This window comes from Culex quinquefasciatus, chromosome 2, assembly GCF_015732765.1.
Source record: "Culex quinquefasciatus strain JHB chromosome 2, VPISU_Cqui_1.0_pri_paternal, whole genome shotgun sequence".
Classification (NCBI taxonomy): Eukaryota; Metazoa; Arthropoda; class Insecta; order Diptera; family Culicidae; genus Culex; species Culex quinquefasciatus.
In genome coordinates this window covers 20,002,039-20,022,863 of record NC_051862.1, presented here as the reverse complement: position 1 = coordinate 20,022,863, position 20,825 = coordinate 20,002,039, and the positions used below count along the sequence as shown (strand labels likewise).

At 38.7% G+C, this 20,825-nt stretch overlaps 1 protein-coding gene across 1 annotated transcript in view; it reads right to left on the bottom strand.

The window, feature by feature from the left end:
* Nucleotides 1–20,825, bottom strand: part of LOC6051490 (protein O-mannosyl-transferase Tmtc3) — a 471,860-nt gene that overhangs the window by 94,752 nt on the left and 356,283 nt on the right. Inside the window, exon 6 of the mRNA XM_038251901.1 lies at nucleotides 8,132–8,313. Coding sequence (XP_038107829.1) covers nucleotides 8,132–8,313 — 182 coding nt within the window. The remainder of the gene's footprint in view (nucleotides 1–8,131; nucleotides 8,314–20,825) is intronic.

The following is a 20,825-nucleotide window of genomic DNA, read 5'->3' as shown; positions in this document are numbered from 1 at the left end:
TCGGCGTCTCTGCTTCCTACAGTGTAGGGGAAGTTTGGGGCGTATGGGTCGCCACAACAGCTTGCTGTTGTGACGATAGATGATTGACTTATAATTGATCCTTTGCATTGCAACTCTGGTACATGATTTGATTTGACACTGATGTTTACCTGTAATTAGGAAAATATTTGGCAAGCTAACAGCATTGTAAAAAGGTGCAGGTGGTTATGTTTTACATGACCAATATGACAAAGAACTTTGTACAAAACTCAAAAAATCATGCTATTTTTATTTATATTTTTTAATTCTTTGCCTATTTATTTAATCCTGAATAATTAATTCTAATTAAATTTATTCAATCAATGGCACCGGTAGAACCTTCCCTCAGGGCCATGGCCACTCCGGGTGTGGCAAATCCTGTCAAAATGGCAATTTTAATCACCAGTATCAAAAACCATGAATTTTGATACCCATATTGCCCCAAGTCGTATGGTTCGATAAATGTCCCCCAGTAGAACCTTCCCTCAGGGCCATGGCCACTCCGGGTGTGGCCAATCCTGTCAAAATGGCCATTTTCATTACCAGTATCAAAAACCATGAATTTTGATACTCATATTGCCCCAGGTCGAATGGTTCAATAAATGTCCCCTGGTAGAACCTTCCCTCAGAGCCTCGGCCACTCCGAGTGTGGCCAATCCTGTCAAATAGCCATTTTCATCACCAGTATCAAAAACCATGAATTTTGATACCCATATTGCCCCAAGTCGTATGGTTCGATAAATGTCCCCCCGGTAGAACCTTCCCTCAGGGCCATGGCCATTCCGAATGTGGCCAATCCTGTCAAAATGGCCATTTTCATCACCAGTATCAAAAACCATGAATTTTTAATACCCATATTGCCACAAGTCGTATGGTTCGATAAATGTCCCCCCGGTAGAACCTTCCCTCAGGGCCATGGCCACTCCGGGTGTGGCCTATCCTGTCAAAATGGCTATTTTCATTACCAGTATCAAAAACCATGAATTTTGATACCCATATTGCCCCAAGTCGTATGGTTCGATAAATGTCCCCCCGGTAGAACCTTCCCTCAGGGCCATGGCCATTCCGAATGTGGCCAATCCTGTCAAAATGGCCATTTTCATCACCAGTATCAAAAACCATGAATTTTGATACCCATATTGCCACAAGTCGTATGGCTCGATAAATGTCCCCCCGGTAGAACCTTCCCTCAGGGCCATGGCCACTCCGGGTGTGGCCTATCCTGTCAAAATGGCCATTTTCATTACCAGTATCAAAAACCATGAATTTTGATACCCATATTGCCCCAAGTCGTATGGTTCAATAAATGTCCCCCCGGTAGAACCTTCCCTCAGGGCCATGGCCACTCCGGGTGTGGCCAATCCTGTCAAAATGGCCATTTTCATTACCAGTATCAAAAACCATGAATTTTGATACCCATATTGCCCCAAGTCGTATGGTTCAATAAATGTCCCCCCGGTAGAACCTTCCCTCAGGGCCATGGCCACTCCGGGTGTGGCCAATCTTGTCAAAATGGCCATTTTCATCACCAGTATCAAAAACCATGAATTTTGATACCCATATTGTCTCAAGTCGTATGGTTCGATAAATGTCCCCCGGTAGAACCTTCCCTCAGGGCCATGGCCACTCCGGGTGTGGCCAATCCTGTCAAAATGGCCATTCTCATTACCATTATCAAAAACCATGAATTTTGATACCCATATTGCCCCAAGTCGTATGGTTCAATAAATGTCCCCCCGGTAGAACCTTCCCTCAGGGCCATGGCCACTCCGGGTGTGGCCAATCCTGTCAAAATGGCCATTTTCATTACCATTATCAAAAACCATGAATTTTGATACCCATATTGCCACAAGTCGTATGGTTCAATAAATGTCCCCCCGGTAGAACCTTCCCTCAGGGCCATGGCCACTCCGGGTGTGGCCTATCCTGTCAAAATGGCCATTTTCATTACCAGTATCAAAAACCATGAATTTTGATACCCATATTGCCCCAAGTCGTATGGTTCAATAAATGTCCCCCCGGTAGAACCTTCCCTCAGGGCCATGGCCACTCCGGGTGTGGCCAATCCTGTCAAAATGGCCATTCTCATTACCATTATCAAAAACCATGAATTTTGATACCCATATTGCCCCAAGTCGTATGGTTCAATAAATGTCCCCCCGGTAGAACCTTCCCTCAGGGCCATGGCCACTCCGGGTGTGGCCAATCCTGTCAAAATGGCCATTTTCATTACCATTATCAAAAACCATGAATTTTGATACCCATATTGCCACAAGTCGTATGGTTCAATAAATGTCCCCCCGGTAGAACCTTCCCTCAGGGCCATGGCCACTCCGGGTGTGGCCTATCCTGTCAAAATGGCCATTTTCATTACCAGTATCAAAAACCATGAATTTTGATACCCATATTGCCCCAAGTCGTATGGTTCAATAAATGTCCCCCCGGTAGAACCTTCCCTCAGGGCCATGGCCACTCCGGGTGTGGCCAATCTTGTCAAAATGGCCATTTTCATCACCAGTATCAAAAACCATGAATTTTGATACCCATATTGTCTCAAGTCGTATGGTTCGATAAATGTCCCCCGGTAGAACCTTCCCTCAGGGCCATGGCCACTCCGGGTGTGGCCAATCCTGTCAAAATGGCCATTCTCATTACCATTATCAAAAACCATGAATTTTGATACCCATATTGCCCCAAGTCGTATGGTTCAATAAATGTCCCCCCGGTAGAACCTTCCCTCAGGGCCATGGCCACTCCGGGTGTGGCCTATCCTGTCAAAATGGCCATTTTCATTACCAGTATCAAAAACCATGAATTTTGATACCCATATTGCCCCAAGTCGTATGGTTCAATAAATGTCCCCCCGGTAGAACCTTCCCTCAGGGCCATGGCCACTCCGGGTGTGGCCAATCCTGTCAAAATGGCCATTTTCATCACCAGTATCAAAAACCATGAATTTTGATACCCATATTGCCACAAGTCGTATGGTTCGATAAATGTCCCCCCGGTAGAACCTTCCCTCAGGGCCATGGCCACTCCGGGTGTGGCCTATCCTGTCAAAATGGCCATTTTCATTACCAGTATCAAAAACCATGAATTTTGATACCCATATTGCCCCAAGTCGTATGGTTCAATAAATGTCCCCCCGGTAGAACCTTCCCTCAGGGCCATGGCCACTCCGGGTGTGGCCAATCCTGTCAAAATGGCCATTTTCATTACCAGTATCAAAAACCATGAATTTTGATACCCACATTGCCCCAAGTCGTATGGTTCAATAAATGTCCCCCCGGTAGAACCTTCCCTCAGGGCCATGGCCACTCCGGGTGTGGCCAATCCTGTCAAAATGGCCATTTTCATCACCAGTATCAAAAACCATGAATTTTGATACCCATATTGTCTCAAGTCGTATGGTTCGATAAATGTCCCCTCGGTAGAACCTTCCCTCAGGGCCATGGCCACTCCGGGTGTGGCCAATCCAGTCAAAATGGCCATTTTCATCATCATTATCAAAAACCATGAATTTTGATACCCATATTGCCCCAAGTCGTATGGTTCCATAAATGTTCCCCGGTAGAACCTTCCCTCAGGGCCATGGCCACTCCGGGTGTGGCCAATCCTGTCAAAATGGCCATTTTCATCACCAGTATCAAAAACCATGAATTTTGATACCCATATTGCCACAAGTCGTATGGTTCGATAAATGTCCCCCCGGTAGAACCTTCCCTCAGGGCCATGGCCACTCCGGGTGTGGCCTATCCTGTCAAAATGGCCATTTTCATTACCAGTATCAAAAATCATGAATTTTGATACCCATATTGCCCCAAGTCGTATGGTTCAATAAATGTCCCCCCGGTAGAACCTTCCCTCAGGGCCATGGCCACTCCGGGTGTGGCCAATCCTGTCAAAATGGCCATTTTCATTACCAGTATCAAAAACCATGAATTTTGATACCCATATTGCCCCAAGTCGTATGGTTCAATAAATGTCCCCCCGGTAGAACCTTCCCTCAGGGCCATGGCCACTCCGGGTGTGGCCAATCCAGTCAAAATGGCCATTTTCATCATCATTATCAAAAACCATGAATTTTGATACCCATATTGCCCAAAGTCGTATGGTTCCATAAATGTTCCCCGGTAGAACCTTCCCTCAGGGCCATGGCCACTCCGGGTGTGGCCAATATCCTACCAGTTTGGTCCCAACCCCGTTACCTTGAATCAATCTGGTTTCCGAGTGACCGTTCTAACAATGTTCTTTAGAACAGAATTCCTCCCAAGGTGGTGCTCAACCTGTGTCTTTCAATGTGTGTATGTGTGTGTGAGCAATAAAATTACCACCGTCGATCCGTCTCTGACGGATTTTCGGTCAAAACTAACTGTTCACAGGCTATCTGTTAGCTTATATAGTCCGCATGAAATGTGGCAACATGGTGCAAATTTTGCCTCGTCTCCTGCTTTCTTGGAACTGTCACGCGAGAATGTTGCACCATTGTTGCCACACTTCATTCGTTGCTGACCCCTTCCGCAGAACCAAGCATGCAACATTTTCGTAACGCGCGACATTTTTCGTTTTTCTGGATTGACACCTCACCAGAATAGAGCCCTTAGGACAAAGTTCTTTGTCAAAAGATGACTGGACGATAGGGTGACAATAGAGCAATTCTCCACTAAATCGGTCTTTTTTAATTTTATTTTAAGATCTGTTGGTCTACCACCGTAACAAGCAAGAGGTCGACGATTTTTGACCCCAGAACATATCCGCATAGCTTCAGTGAGTATGGTAGACTAGTTTGATGATGTGTTGGGATGTTCTGGGACATCCAAGGACTCCCTGGAGTTAAGATCTGTGGGTCTACTGCCGTAACAAGCTAGAGGTCGATGGTTTTTGACCTTGGGATCTTCAGGAAGGTGATGACTGTATGCTGAACAGTAGACTGAAAGGGCGATGCGTTCGCGAAGATTTGTGTATGAATCAGCTGAAGCAACCTATAGGACAGATTCAATTCTGCTCAAATGTTTCTGTCATTTGTTGTTCACCTTTAAACATCAACATCAACCGAATCCATCCGGATATTCTAAACTGTCCATACCACGGTGAACATGAAATATCTGTTGGAGGTTTTCACAAAGCACTGGTAAGAAAAAACCCGATCGCCATTCACACATATATAAAAGTTGACCAACAAAACTATACAGTTTATCAGCAATTCTCTACACCCAAAATTCAGAGTCGAGATAATCGTTCTTTCTAAATTTATTGAGGGCTCAGTGCCAAAATCGATAGAATAATGGTACCAACTCACACCATCATAACAAATGAGTTCATTCGTTAGTTGAATCAATAAATCTCCAACAAGTGTCATACATCGACTTCTGACTTCTCCTTGGTCACCAAGCTGTGGTGGCCGAGGCAGCTAAGTCATTGGATTGGTTTGTCAAAGGTCTCTGGTTCGATTCCCGTTGTCGACACTTTTGGTTTTTTGTTTGACGGATGAACTTTTTTTGCAAATGAACCACATCTGAAGGTTTACTATTTGGAACCAGCACACAGTGTGCAGCAGTGAGGACAAAATCATACCACACAAGTGAGCCTCCACACTCCCATCGAATGCTCCCATTCGGTTGCGTCCATCCAATTGCTGCCATGTGAGTAAATTCCTTATGCTTTGCTGGAACCCCACCAACTGCCGTTGTGTCAAACCAACTGTCAGTGTTATCAAAGAACCGCTTTTTACAATCTGAAATAGAAAACACTACCGTATTACTGTGATCTTTCAATTGAACTAGTTTTGTCTTACCATCCAAACTGCTACGTTCGTCGGGTAAAAATAAACTTTGAATTTGCACCCCGCACATAGTAAAAAGAAAAATCCAAATCATCGTTCATCAATTTAAAACGTGATTTTTAAGAAATCCTAATTATTAAACGAACTACTCTCTCCGCAAATTATATGGTGACTGAACTGGAAAAAAATGAAATCGCTTCGAGAACAACTTTGCAGATAGTCATTTTTAATCCACAGAAACAGGGTTTCGTGTGAATCCCCAAAGAAATAACGTCATGATTCGAATTCCCGGACGCTTCCAAATCCGGACAGCTTATTTCACTTCTTGTTTTGGTAAAAAACAAGAAAAAATAAATTGAAAAAGTACCTATTTGAGCGTACTTCCAATATGAAACCTGTACCTGTGCGTAGCAAGATAAAACAAACAAGTCTAAAATTTTGTAGAACTCGATTTGCTCAAACCTCTAATTTCTACGACGTTCTTTTGCAAATCATTTCAAGTTTTTGAAGCCACCTGACAATAAAATATTGGGCATGCTAAGTTTCCGGATTTCAAATCATGACGCTAGTCTTTTTAAACATGATATTCACACGATAGAACCGGTTTGAATTTGAAATGTTACACAGAAAAAAAATAATGTAAATTTGGAAGCTGTAATTTTGGAAGGTTGAATATTACCTCTTTTATGATGTAATTTTACCTCAATTTAGACTGAAAAAGTGACATTACACCAGAAAAGTGGTAAAATTACACATTTCCAGAGGTAAAATTACACCTTTTTTCTGACATAAAAGATGTACCCCTTCCCAGATGTAATATTACCATGATTCTTTTTTCTGTGTAGGTTGCCAAATGAGCCAACACGATGATTATTCATCTCAAAAATCATACACCCAAAATTCAGAGTCATGAGCAGGCCTGCAAAATGTTTCCAACCCAGCGTACACATGAAGCAAACCAAAATGTCAGTTCACTGCTAGCATCTGACTGTAAGCCTACTGTGTCCGTTCAACCACTGCCGCCTGACTCGTGCCGGTCGGCTGCTGGAGAATGAGAGACGTGAAAAAATGAGCTACACTCACTCAATTCGTGTCGTATGACTGACTCGTAAAATCCTCTCTAAACACTATTTTGACTATTTTTAAACAATTGAATGGTTCTAGACTGTGCAAAACACTTAAAACAACCATAACTTATATTCAAAATTACATTTCCACGCATAAATACCAACTTTTTGTGTAAAAACTTGTTTCTTTATGTGTGTGCGTGCAACGTCGAATGAGCGTTGGTCGACTACTGCCTCGCATTGCAGCTGCTCAGTGAGCTAGGGCACTCACGACTGAGTCGGGCTTGTTTATGTCACGGTTTTGCGGTTCAGTGAATGGATCTGAAAAAATCGTGTACGCGTCACCGATTTTCGCGTCAGGACCCCTGACATTTTCAGCTCTGGTCATGAGAATCGTTCCCTCAAAATTTATTGAGGGCTCAGTGCCAACATTGAAAGAATAATGCTACCAACTCACACCATCATAACAAATGTGTTCATTCGTTAATTGAAACAATAAATCTCCAACAAGCGTCATACATCGACATCTGACCACTCCCTAGTCACCAAGCTGTGCTGGCCGAGGCAGTTAAGTCGTTGGGTTAGTCTGTCAAAGGTCTCTGGTTCGATTCCCGTAGTCGACACTTTTGGTTTTTTGTTCGACGGATGAACTTTTTCGCAAATGAACCTCGAGAGAATAATTCTTTCGCCCATCTCAAGCTGTGTTCTCTGCGTTCGTGAATGGAACCACTATTCTCTCGACTCGAGGCTATTGTTCTCTCAAACGTTGCTGCCCAGTTTTGGGTGTAGATGAGTTCGTGTTGGCTCACTTGGCAACCTAACATTTCAAATTCAAACCGGTTCTATCGTGTGAATATCATGTTTAGAAAGACTAGCGTTATGATTCGAAATTCGGAAACTTAGCATGCCCAATAATTTTGTTTCAGGTGGCTTTAAAAACTTGAAACTATGTGCAAAAGAATGCCCAAGTAACATTTTTTCCCAGGAGCTCTTCAAGATAGCTACAGCATAGCAGTTTGGACCGCGGTAGGATAAAATTCTCTTCAAGTACTCTTCCAAACTCCTGAAGAAGTTTTGAAGAGAGCTATCTTGAAAAGTTCTTGTAGAACTCCTGGAAAAAAATGTTACTTGGGTGTCGTCATTGAAAAAAAAAAAAAAAAAAAAACAGAATATTAATGTTGCAATCAGCATATAAATGCTGTTGCACCACCAAATTGGTTTTTGTTGCAAAAGGCTAACGGACGTTGCCGGTTAATTAGCTTACCTGGTGAAGACCGGCAGCTGCGAGCCCATAATCTGCAGCCGGACGAAGAGCAGCGCCACCGTGGACACGCACAGGACCGCTAACCGGCGGGTCGCCTCGTGGGGCCACCATCCGCTGGGCAGGGCCAACGATTTCCCGCTCATCACCGACCGGGCCAGGTGGTAGATGTCACTCAGCCGGATCTGTAAAAAAAAGTTGAGGATGTCTGATTAGATGAAGTTGTTTGATCCTTTACTGTAAAATTTAAGAAGATGATCGTATCTTTTGGAAGAATAACCATGAACATTTCAATTTGAAACCATTAACTCGCTGCTACCGAAGATCTTTTAACCCTCGTCCATTTGTGTAATGGCTCAGAAATAAAGAAATAAACGCCACTACGTGTCCTGAGTGCTCCCCATCTCCCACCCGTAAGATCCATAACCAGAAAGGACACATTCCCGGGCCATCCTTCGTCACATCACACTCGTAACAGGGGAAAGAGACCTAACCTAACCGGAGATGTGGCCTCCAAGAGGCAAGGTGTAATATCCAGCTGGGCACCACTAATGGCGTACATTACACACACACACACACTGAGACTGACGGACGGTGGGTGGGTATAAAAATGTAATTTAATACTCCCACTGGTCGTGTTTCACCACCAGCCTCTAAACCCACCCTATCGCTAATGAACACTAAAAAAACATCTCTTGAAAATGGTGTGTTCAAGTGAATCAAGCTGTCGTGATGATTTTTTTCAGTGTGTTCTTTTTTTTCCGGGGCAGAGATATTACTGACAGGGGCAAATACAAACAAACATACACAGCACTACACACACATGTGTGTGTGTGTGTGTGTGTGTGTTTGTGTAAGTCACACCCACGTACTCAAAACGAGGATCGTGATAGTCACATCACATGTATCACACAATTCCATTAACGTGGATGAGCCCGAGATACCTTAACGACTAATAAAGTTATTATACGGGCAAAGTAGGCCAGGGTGGCAGTGTTGCCAGTCGGCACTAAAATAATATAGTCTTGTCCGTACAAATTAGGTGAGAGTTATTAATATCCGAATTTATAAATTTTAAATCAAAAATTGAATGATTCTTGCCATGAAAATCAAAGATGGCAACACTGCTAACAAACGACGATTCCAAACTCAAATTGAGGAGGGGTTAGGTGGTGCAGGAAACTGCACCCTTCACGGATATTATGGCAAGATGATGGCAACGTGACTGTGGCACTTTTAATCCGCTAAAGTGTCCGGATATGCGTTTAATTTATGGGCTCTTGAAAAAGCGATTTTGATGAAATTTCATTGATGGCCTGATAAATGACGGTTTAACGACTTGTTTATTTTTGGTGAACATTATTTTTGTGTATCTATCTGACAGGCAACAGCGAATTAGAAGTGAAATCGGCGGTTAAGCGATTGTCCATTCGATTTTTTTTTGTATTTTTATTAAAAAATAAAAGCCTTTGGTACACCCAAAGAAGCCATTTTGCATCATTAGTTTGTCCATATAATTTTCCATACAAATATGGCAGCTGTCCATACAATAATGATGTATGAAAATTCAAAAATTTGTATCTTTTGAAGAAATTTTTTGATCGATTTGGTGTCTTTGGCAAAGTTGTAGGTATGAATAAGGACTACACTGAAAAAAATTGACACACGGTAGAAAAAAATGGTGAATTTAAATTAACTTTTTGTCAGTAAAACTTGATTTGCACATAAAAACAGAGGACATCAAATGCCAACTTTTCAGAAATTTCCAGATTGTACAAAAAATCTTTGACCGAGTTATGAATTTTTGAATCAACACTATTTAAAAAAAATATCAAAATATTAGTCGCAAAAATTTGTCAACTTCATTTTTCCATGTAAAATCAAATTTGCAATCAAAAAGTACGTTAGTGAAATTTTCATAAAGTGCACCGTTTTCAAGTTATAGCCATTTTTAGGTAACTTTTTTGAAAATAGTCGCAGTTTTACATTTTTTTTAAAAGTGCACATGTTTGCCCACCTTAAAAAAAATTGAAAAGCTGAGAAAATTCTCCATATTTTGCTTTTTTTGAACTTTGTTGATATGACCCTTAGTTGCTGAGATATTGCCATGCAAAGTTTTAAAAACAGGAAATTTGATGTTTATTTTTAAGTCCCACCCAAACAAATCACAATTTTCTAATGTCGATATCTCAGCAACTGTAACTGATGGTCTAATTTTCAATGTTAAAATATGAAACATTTGGGAAATTTTCCGATCATTTCTAAAACAATATTTTCAACTTTTTTAAATCAAGCCTTATATTTTAAAAGGGCCAAACATTCAATATTACGCCCTTTTGAAATGTTAGTGATTTGATAGTTTCGAAAATATTGTTTCCGCAAAGATCGGAAAATTTCACGAATGATTCATATTTTAACATTGTAAATCGGACAATTTGTTGCTGAGATATCGACATTAGTCAATTGTGATTTGTTTGGGTGAGACTTAATAAACATAAAATTTCCTGTTTTTAAACCATTGCATGGCAATATCTCAGCAACTAAGGGTCATATCAACAAAGTTCAAAAAAAAGAAAAAAAACAGAGAATTTTCTCAGCTCTTCAAAAAAAATTTAAGTTGGCAAACATGTGCACTAATTTAAAAACTAACTTAATCCACCTATGTGGTTGGTGCCTTCCTCACCCTTTTCCAACAATGGGTGATATGTGATATGATGGGTTTGGACACAATTTTCGTCTGATTTCGTTAAGTTCCGGAATACAAAAAACACACATGTCACTCAAGGGCTCATAAGTCGCATCTTAAGTGGTCATAGCATGAGACAGGGTTGCCAGATCTTCAATGTTTTGGACTCGTTGGAAGGGTCTTTCGATTACTTAACCAACGATGGGTTGGATGGTGGATCCGGACATTGTTTACATACATTTAAGTGAGATCCGGCTACAAAAAAAAGTACATAAATATCACTTAAGTGGTCAGAACTCGAGACAGGGTTGCCAGATCTGCAATGTTTTAGACTCGTTGGAAAGGTCTTTCGATTACCTAACTAACGATGGGTCAGATGGTGGATCCGGACATTGTTTATATGTATTTAAGTGAGTTCCGGCTACAAAAAAGTACATAAATATCACTTAAGTGGTTATAACTCGAGTCAGGGTTGCCAGATCTTCAATGATTTAGATTCGTTGGAAAGGTCTTTTGATTACCTAACCAACGATGGGTCGGATGATGGATCCGGACATTGTTTACATGCATTTAAGTGAGATCCGGCTACAAAAAAGTACATAAATATCACTTAAGTGGGTATAACTCGAGACAGGGTTGCCAGATTATCAATGTTTTGGACTCGTTGGAAAGGTCTTTCGATTACCTAACCAACGATGGGTCAGATGGTGGATCCAGACATTGTTTACATGCATTTAAGTGAGTTCCGGCTACAAAAAAGTACATAAATATCACTTAAGTGGTTATAACTCGAGACAGGGTTGCCAGATCTTCAATGTTTTAGACTCGTTGGAAAGGTCTTTTGATTACCTAACTAACGATGGGTCGGATGATGGATCCGGACATTGTTTACATGCATTTAAGTGAGATCCGGCTACAAAAAAGTACATAAATATCACTTAAGTGGGTATAACTCGAGACAGGGTTGCCAGATTATCAATGTTTTGGACTCGTTGGAAAGGTCTTTCGATTACCTAACCAACGATGGGTCAGATGGTGGATCCAGACATTGTTTACATGCATTTAAGTGAGTTCCGGCTACAAAAAAAGTACATAAATATCACTTAAGTGGTTATAACTCGAGACAGGGTTGCCAGATCTTCAATGTTTTAGACTCGTTGGAAAGGTCTTTTGATTACCTAACTAACGATGGGTCGGATGATGGATCCGGACATTTTTTACATGCATTTAAGTGAGATCCGGCTACAAAAAAGTACATAAATATTACTTAAGTGGGTATAACTCGAGACAGGGTTGCCAGATTATCAATGTTTTGGACTCGTTCGAAAGGTCTTTCAATTATCTAACTAACGATGTATAACATGATGATGTTTGGTTCAGTTTACTGCCATTTATTCAACTTCCGAAAATATGCGAAAACACATTTTTATACATAACTTTTGAACTACTTATCGAAACTTTAAACAATTCAATAGCACCGTATGGGACCCTAAACCAAGTCGAATGCGACTGGTTTGGTCAAAATCGGTTCAGCCAGTGCTGAGAAAACTGCGTGACATTATTGGTCACATACACACACACATACACACACACATACACACACACATACACACACACATACACACAGACATTTGTTCAGTTTTCGATTCTGAGTCGATATGTATACATCAAGGTGGGTTTTCGAGCTTTAAATAAAAAGTTCAATTTTAGAGCAGGATTATAGCCTTACCTCAGTGAGGAAGGCAAAAATGGAAAACTGCGACTATTTTCAAAAAAGTTACCTAAAAATGGCTATAACTTGAAAACGGTGCACTTTATGAAAATTTTACATCTGAAAATTAAGTCAAAATTATTTTTCTAACTTTATTATCAAAATAAATATTGACTTTTTCGATAAGCGGCAGCACTGACAAATGTACTTTGACGAACAAGTGCCATAGCTCAAAAGATAGCCTTTTTTGTCACTCACTTCATTATGAAATTTGTGTTACATCTTAGTTTGAAGGAAGTTTTTTTTTAATGTTTTTTAACTCTTTTCCAATGATTTAAAAAAATGGCCTGTTTTGTGATGTTGTTTGGAAAAAAGCTTGTTAGTTTGATATGTTCAATTGAAGAAGCTGTTTTCCTGCTTTTGATTTATGATGAATCCAATTTAGTTGAATTTAAGATCTCTTGACTAAATCCAATTCAAATTACCGATCAACATTTATCACTAGTTTATCGAATGCTGATGATATTATCCCTCATGATTGGCTCGTGTGCTCCTACATCCATCATACACAGGGAAGCTCTATAATATTCATCATTACGTCCGGCGTCAATGCAAATTTAAATTTATTATTCAAAGAGCAGTACCCTCCTGCGATATTAATCTGCAGCAAACCAACCAGTCCTGGCTCAGCTCTTGGACCTTTTAAATCATTCTCTTTCTCATAGTAGGTACGTCCAATTTCATAATCTTTTTCCAACAACTGACTGCCTGACGAGACGGCACAGCAGAAGAACATCATATTGCAATCAACTTTCTGCAGCCTTCCTCCCCCCTTAGAGATTTAAATCCCTGCAGCACTGCTTCTGACAAGGACTCCTGAACTATAGCTGTAATAGTCAGGTGGTTTTAAAAAGCTGATCTGAAAAACTTAAGAAATAAATATTCTAAAAGCGTAATTTTTTTTCTGTTAATTACTGCACGCAAAAAAAGAATAACTGAAAAAGCTTTTTTTTAAATTTATTTACAGCTCAAGTTTTTCTGATATTTAAGTAGAATTTTAATTTAACAATTGAGTGTAAACGTTCCAAATTGCATCCCCAAGAAGATTCAACCAGAGGAACAACCTGGAAATAAGAAAGAAAATCCTCCCAGAAAGAATCCTATCACCCCTCCCCTAAAGCTCCCCAAATCGCTGCGAAAGCTCCAACGAGAGCTTTTCCTTCCTCGGAGCAGTCATGCAGTCAAGTGATGACTTTATCATCTGGCCGGGACTCCCTTTTCATCCCCAAACCCAGTCCCCACTATTGTCATAAAGAAGAACAAATATTTGAAATATGCATGACCGCAAAACAATTCAAAACAGAATAGACGAGCTGAGCTGCCGGGGTCTGGTGAGTTTCCCGTCGTGGTGCTTTTTTTGTGTGTGTGTGTGTGTGCACTGTTTGGTTCATCCTTCGAAGAAAGCTTGCAACTTGCAAACATCTGCATGGGAGAGCAAACTGCAGGGCCGGGGACGACGCCGCAAGGAAGGCCAACAAAAAGGTTGAGGAGGAGGGAGGAATAAAATTTATGATTATATTAAACTGGACAAGACTGGCCACTCTGGGCCACCACAACCCAGACTGGTTTGGACTCCCTTGTGTAGAATTTTCTGGATCAGAGGAGCACCCCGAAGGTGGAGAGGGGTGATAATCTGGTGAAAATATTGTGGGATTATTCGGAAAAGTTTTATCAGCCCTTAAAGAAGTCCCGTCCCGGTAGCCGAAGGGAGATTTTCGTTACTGGGATGTGATTTGGATTTGATTGAACGGATGATCGGGATTGGAATTGAATCCGGTCTTTGAAGAGCTAAGTAATGTCAAATATTTAATGGATTGAATTTCAATCCAATCTTCTATATGACAATTGAAAGTCAAAATCAAGCTTAAGCGCTTTGATTCAACTAAAAATGAAATTAAATAAACATTGGTAAAAGGTTCTTCTTAGGCGGATGCGAATATTGAAATAACAAACCAGACTCTTAACATTTGAAAGCTCTAAAATGCATTTTACATTAGTTTAGGTGTTTTGCAATGCAAAAATTGTTGCGAAAAAAGACATTTTAAATTGATTTTAACTGATTGCACTTGAAATTTCCATTGAAAATTTAAACAATTTTGAAAAATAATTTTTTTTGCCCCTGATTTTTTTTTTGGTGACACAAACTTTGACAATAAAATTTGTACCAGCCTTAAAAAGGTTGTTTATTTCACAATTAATTGCAGCTTTCGTTGACATGCTTCAACAGAACTGGAGAATGACATTTGAGAAGGGTATCAGTTTAACTCGAAGCCGTTTTGCATCGTATCAAAAAGTGGTCGCAGACAACATTGTAGGAAATTTTACGGGCTTTCCTTAAAAGAAAATTACACGCTATTTCTATGAGATTTTAAAATTAAAATTTTGGTTCACTTTCAACACACGATTTTTTATCGTTCAAAATTTTTGTATTTGCGTGGGCAGTAGAGCTTTCTCGTCTGACGGGAATAGAATGCGAAAATATTTTTGTTATATTCTTGTTAAAGAAATAGGAATAATTTAAGTAAAAGTCAAATCAAACAGAAATGTTCAGAAAAAGCTGCTCTACTGGTAGGTGGGCTTGGTTTTAGTAAACTTTATGGAACTCCTTGGCCTATTGAGCATCATTTCGACACCACCGCTTACAAGATGATTTTTTATTGCAAATTTAAATTTGCATTCAAAAATTTCTATTTTTTATGAGGTGAACCAGTTTCATGTTATAGGTTATTAGTCTTAAGATTCAGAATAAATGTAATTTAATGTTTAAATGTAAAAAATTTTGCGTAGGAAAAGTAACTTTGAAAAAATATTATTTTAAAATGCTGAGCAAATTAAAAAAAGCTGTTCAGATATTGTTGATTGAACTGCTGCTAGCTGAGATACTGCATCACAAAATTAATATTTTGTGGAAAATCAAATTTTCTCAGTGTCTCCAGAAACTGTTCAAACAACGAAAAACTCAGTTGAAAGAGACCAATCACGTTTATAAGATATGTTTTGTTAAATAATTGTTTAGAAAATGGGCACATTTAATGAATATCCTAAACCTAAATTCTGATGGATTGACATGATTTTGAAATATTCCAAAAACTCTAAGGCTTATTGCTGAAAGACTTTTGAATAGCCATCACTTTTCAAAATATTATGCTTTTTGCCTTCCTCACCTTACTGAGGAAAGGCTATAAAATCACTCGAAAAATGAACTTCTTAATTTGACCTCGTAGACCTACCTTCACGTATACCTATCGACTCAGAATCAAATTCTGAGCAAATGTCTGTGCGTGTGTATGTCTGTAAGTCCGTGCACCGAAAAAAATGCACTCGATTATCTCCGGACTGGCCGAACCGATTTGGGCCGTTCTGGTTTCATTCGATCCGTCTTAGGGTCCCACAAGACCTATATTAACTATTATGAAGTTTTGTTAAGTACTTCAAAAGTTATGCTAAAAAAACGATTTTAACAAAAGTCCGGAAGATTGTAAAAAGGGTGGTTTTTGTTAGAAAACCCGTCATGCTATACATTTTCAGAAAGGTATTTAAAAGACCTTTCTAACGCGTCCAAGACATTGAAGATCTGACAAATCTATCAAAAGTTATAAGCACTTAAGTGTTATTTATACGCTTTTTGGAGGCCGGATCTCAGATATGTTGATGAAAACGTTGTCCGGATCTTTCATGCGACCTATTGTTGGATAGGTATTCAAAAGACCTTTCTAACGCGTCTAAAACATTGAAGATCTGACAACCCTATCAAAAGTTATAAGCACTTAAGTGTTATTTACGCATTTTTTCGAGGCCAGACCTCAGATATTTTGATGAAAATGCTGTCCAGATCTCTCATGCGACCTATCGTATTTAAAAGACCTTTCTAACGCGTCCAAAACATTGAAGATCTGACAACCCTATCAAAAGTTATAAGCACTTAAGTGTTATTTACGCACTTTTTGCATTTTGGATAGCACCCTTTAAATGTGAGGAAGGCGCCAACCACCTAAGGGTGGATTTAGTAACGTTTTTTTAAACAATTTAAATGATACTGATGCCATTTTATAGCAGGAAATGTGAAAAACAAGCAAAAAATTGAAAACGTGACTGTAAAAATATGTAAAAATTAGATATGCAAAATGTAATGATAGGAGGTGGTAAAATAGGCTAAATACTACCAAAAACAAACATAAACTAAACAAGATAAATTCAAATTTAAAAGCTAAAAATGAAACAAGAAAAACATAAAACAAGATAAGTAGATTTTTTCGTAGAAAAAAAATTGTTCAAAATGGCCTCCTGAACACGGGAAAAATAAAAATCTTCGAAAAAAAATGTTTTCTAACGGGATAACGTGAAGACTTCCATCATTGTCATGATTTTTCGTTCAAAGATATAAATTTTGCGTCGCTTTCAATATTTTGACAAAATTCCTTCAACAAATTGTTTAGAATAGAGCCCTACACATGCTGATTCCTTTTGGTAACGATTATCCCATTCCTTGTGAAGTTATGGAAATCGTCATTAATTAATGATTGCCAACTAGGACGTCAATGATTGTACCACAAAATTATATAAATTTTGAAACACAATTGCTTTAGATTAAAAATTCCTTCAGTGGCTTCAAGAAGGCAACAACCGGCACATGCTGATTCATTTTGGTGCAGAAATTCGTTAAATTAAATTTAATACAGAATATTTTATAGTGATGATCAATTTTCTTCGAAAATGATCAACGGCTTCACAAACAAACAGAAAAATCGAAGTTTTCTAAGTCTCACCCAAACAACCCACTATTTTCTAATGTCGATATCTCTGCTACTAATGTTCCGATTTTTAATGATAGAATATGAAACATTCGTGAAATTTTCCAATCTTTTTGAAAACAATATTTTCATTTTTTTAAATCCATACTTACACTTGAAAAGAACGTAATATTGAATTTTTTAGGGCACCACAAACGTTTCAGCCGGATAAAAAAATACAAAAAATAAAATTGAAAAAATACCGATTTTTAAATATTAGTTTATCTCCAAATTGTTTAAAAATTTCTGGAATGAAAAGAAGTTTATTTCCGAAATCAATACATTCGAAACAAATTTTGAAACCCAAAAACCACTTTTTTCCAAAGTCCATTCATCACACCTCTCCCATTCATTCCCACCTCAGCTCGCTGGACTTCCGGCGGTTTTTCATTATGAATGATGAATAAATTTTCATTCCATCACATTAAACCAAACAGCAATTTGCACGAGACGGCGGTGGTGATGGCGAAACCAATTTTCGCCAGCCCATTCTCACGCCATGAAATCGAAATTCCATTTTAATAATTACCCCCCGGGATTGACCTGGCGGCGGGTGGTTAAACTAATAAGAGAGGGCAAAGGGGTGAACATTTCCATACTTTTTCATTTTCGATTAAACTCAGCGGGGTCGATCAAATAAATCTCGGACCTGCGCCAAATTGCAACCACCTCACTCGCTGGGAGTATCAATATTTGAGTGATTTATATTCATCAAAAAATATGCATCAAAAGTAAACAATGTCTGTGCGTGGGGGGGGGGGGGAGACCACCCACCCTTGCGTGCCCTTAACAAAAAGTCGGTTGTTTTCGGGCGCAAAAGTCACACCGGCAACGGTTATAATATTAATCAGGACAAATGGACAGTGTGTGCAACTCTGTTTATGTTTGTTCTATGTGAGTTCTTTTGTCTCTGGTGAAAAGAATTGTTTCTGTTGATTTTAATAATAAGTTTAACTTATTGACGTGCCTTCCAAGAGTTCAGGGATGATTTTGGAAATACAAAAAATGGCAACTAGTAGGGAAGCTTGATTTTTTTCAGCACTTGTCGTATTAATCTAACTCGGCAAGCCTGCTTGTATCAATGTACAACTCGTGCTGCTGTTACAATTTGTTGAAGGACACAACTCCAACTAGGTGGATTAACGCCCAAATTCCTCATTTTTCATTCGGCCGGATATGGAAAATTAATTCCCGCACCGGATTTTGTTTCCCAGAATTTCCAACTCGTGCTTTTTTTTTCTCTCTCCACCCTGATCTGGCACAATCGGTGATAAATCAAACGTGAAGCACGGCAGCAAAATATGAATTTTTTCAACGATAACAACAGCAGTAAAAACACAAACACACACCCGAGCGATTCTTCATTTTTGATGAACAAAAATCCCAGCCCGGGATAAATCATTAAAATTGCGCGCGGGCTCTCTCGCTCTCGAACCTGGAGACAAAGAACGATGCGTGCGTGTGTGTGTGTGGGAAAACGTGGCGGACTTTTCCGGGGAGGTTGGAAACAAAAAACTGCGAGCACAAATTCGAAGCCTGGTGCAGAGATAATTACTGAACACCACAGATTACAGTGGAATCGGGTGTTTTCTCGGGGTGCGGGGAAAGGCTCGTCAAATTGTGGATTAATTGATGGTTGTGGAATATTTTTTCAAGCATGTTTTCGTAATTTCATTTTGAGTTTTCAATTGAGGTTGGATATGTTAACGATGCAAGAAGCATCGTTTCGTTGTCAGATTGCCTTCATTGAATTAACTTTAACATGCTTGGCGAACACGACGATATGTTGGCAATTTATTGTTTTCATTACTGCGGGTATGTTACAGATGCTCGTTGGAGTTAACTGGATTATCAAACAATTTTAAATGAACACATTCACTTGAGCATGGTCAAACGTCGATCAATTTGGGACAAACATTAACATTGAAAATCAAGTCAATCGTTTCTGAATTATCGCTAGCTGAGAGTTAATGGTTAATTAGACGGCACTGAGCAAAACACATTTTTCACTAAATTTCAACTCAAAGAGGCTGTATCTCAAAAACAAGCAGTCCGATCAACAAAGTCAAAACAAATTAAAGGATTTTTTTCAGCTTTTGAACATATTTTCCTAATTTTTAGTGTAAAGAATCTCGTTTATGAGAAAAACATTGTTAAAAAAAATTATATCTCCTGAATAAGATTTTGCACCGTCCTACCTCTACCCCTAAAATAAACCAAAAAATCGAATTTGCATTAAAATAGTACTTTAGTGAAAGTGCGCCGTTTTCAAGTTGCAGCCATTTTCAGGTATTTTTTTTTTTGAAAATAGTCGCAGTTATTCGATTTCTAAAATGAGTGTCCATACTGAGAAAATTCTCGATATTTTGCTTCTTTCATGTTTCGGCCATTCGATTGTAAAATCAAATTTGCAATCAACTTTTTTAAATACATTCGCAGTTTTCCATTTTTTTAAAATTAGTGCACATGTTTGCCCACCTTAAAAAATATTTTGGAAAGGCTGAGAAAATTATCTATATATTGATTTTTTGAACTTTGTTGCTACGACCCTCAGTTGCTGAGATATTGCCATGCAAAGGTTCATTTCAATTTCAATTCGGTTTTATTGGTGAATAATCAAGATACAATGAGTTATTTTGAAGTGCATAACAGAGTTTTGGAGTTTCTTACAGCTGTGTGTTGCATCATAATCCATTTAGGAACAATTATTTCTTTAACTAAGGCACTAGCAAGAGTAAGAAAAAAATATTTAAAAAAAACTTACAGAAATTGCAAATGCAAAGGTTTTAAAACAGGAAAATTGATGTTTTCTAAGTCTCACCCAAACAACCCACCATTTTATAATGTCGTGAAATTTTCCGATCTTTTCGAAAAAAATATTTTCAAAGCTTTTAAACCAGGACTTACATTTTAAAAGGGTCAAACATTCAATATTACTCATATCTATGTATTATGCCGACTATTTGCCATTTAATTAAAGTAAAGTGTCATACCATGCTGAGTTGAGACAAAAAGAGACAACTAAATCCAAAATAGTCTTCAAATGAGAATTTTAACTTCAATTTAAATATATTTTACAATGTCAAGCTGAGTAAATGAAACGGAAAAAAAAATTTTGAAGAAAGAAATCGTAGAAACACATTTCAATATTTAACATGTCAAAAATACCCCAAAATATTAATGTTATAAAAACATCAAAAAAAACAACGATTTACAGCCACCTGCTTTCCACCTGTTGAAAGAAATCTTTAATTTTTCAGGGATGAAAAAACTTGTATAAAAAAAAACAAAATAAAATTAAAATTAAATATAGACGAAAGACAATCCACACATTTTTGGATACTATTATTAAGTGAGAAATTCATTGAACGAAAAGCTCTTGAAGGATGAAGAGGATGCCCACGCTTCATAGCAATATGAAGTGAAAAATACTAAAAATTTCAGAAGTAG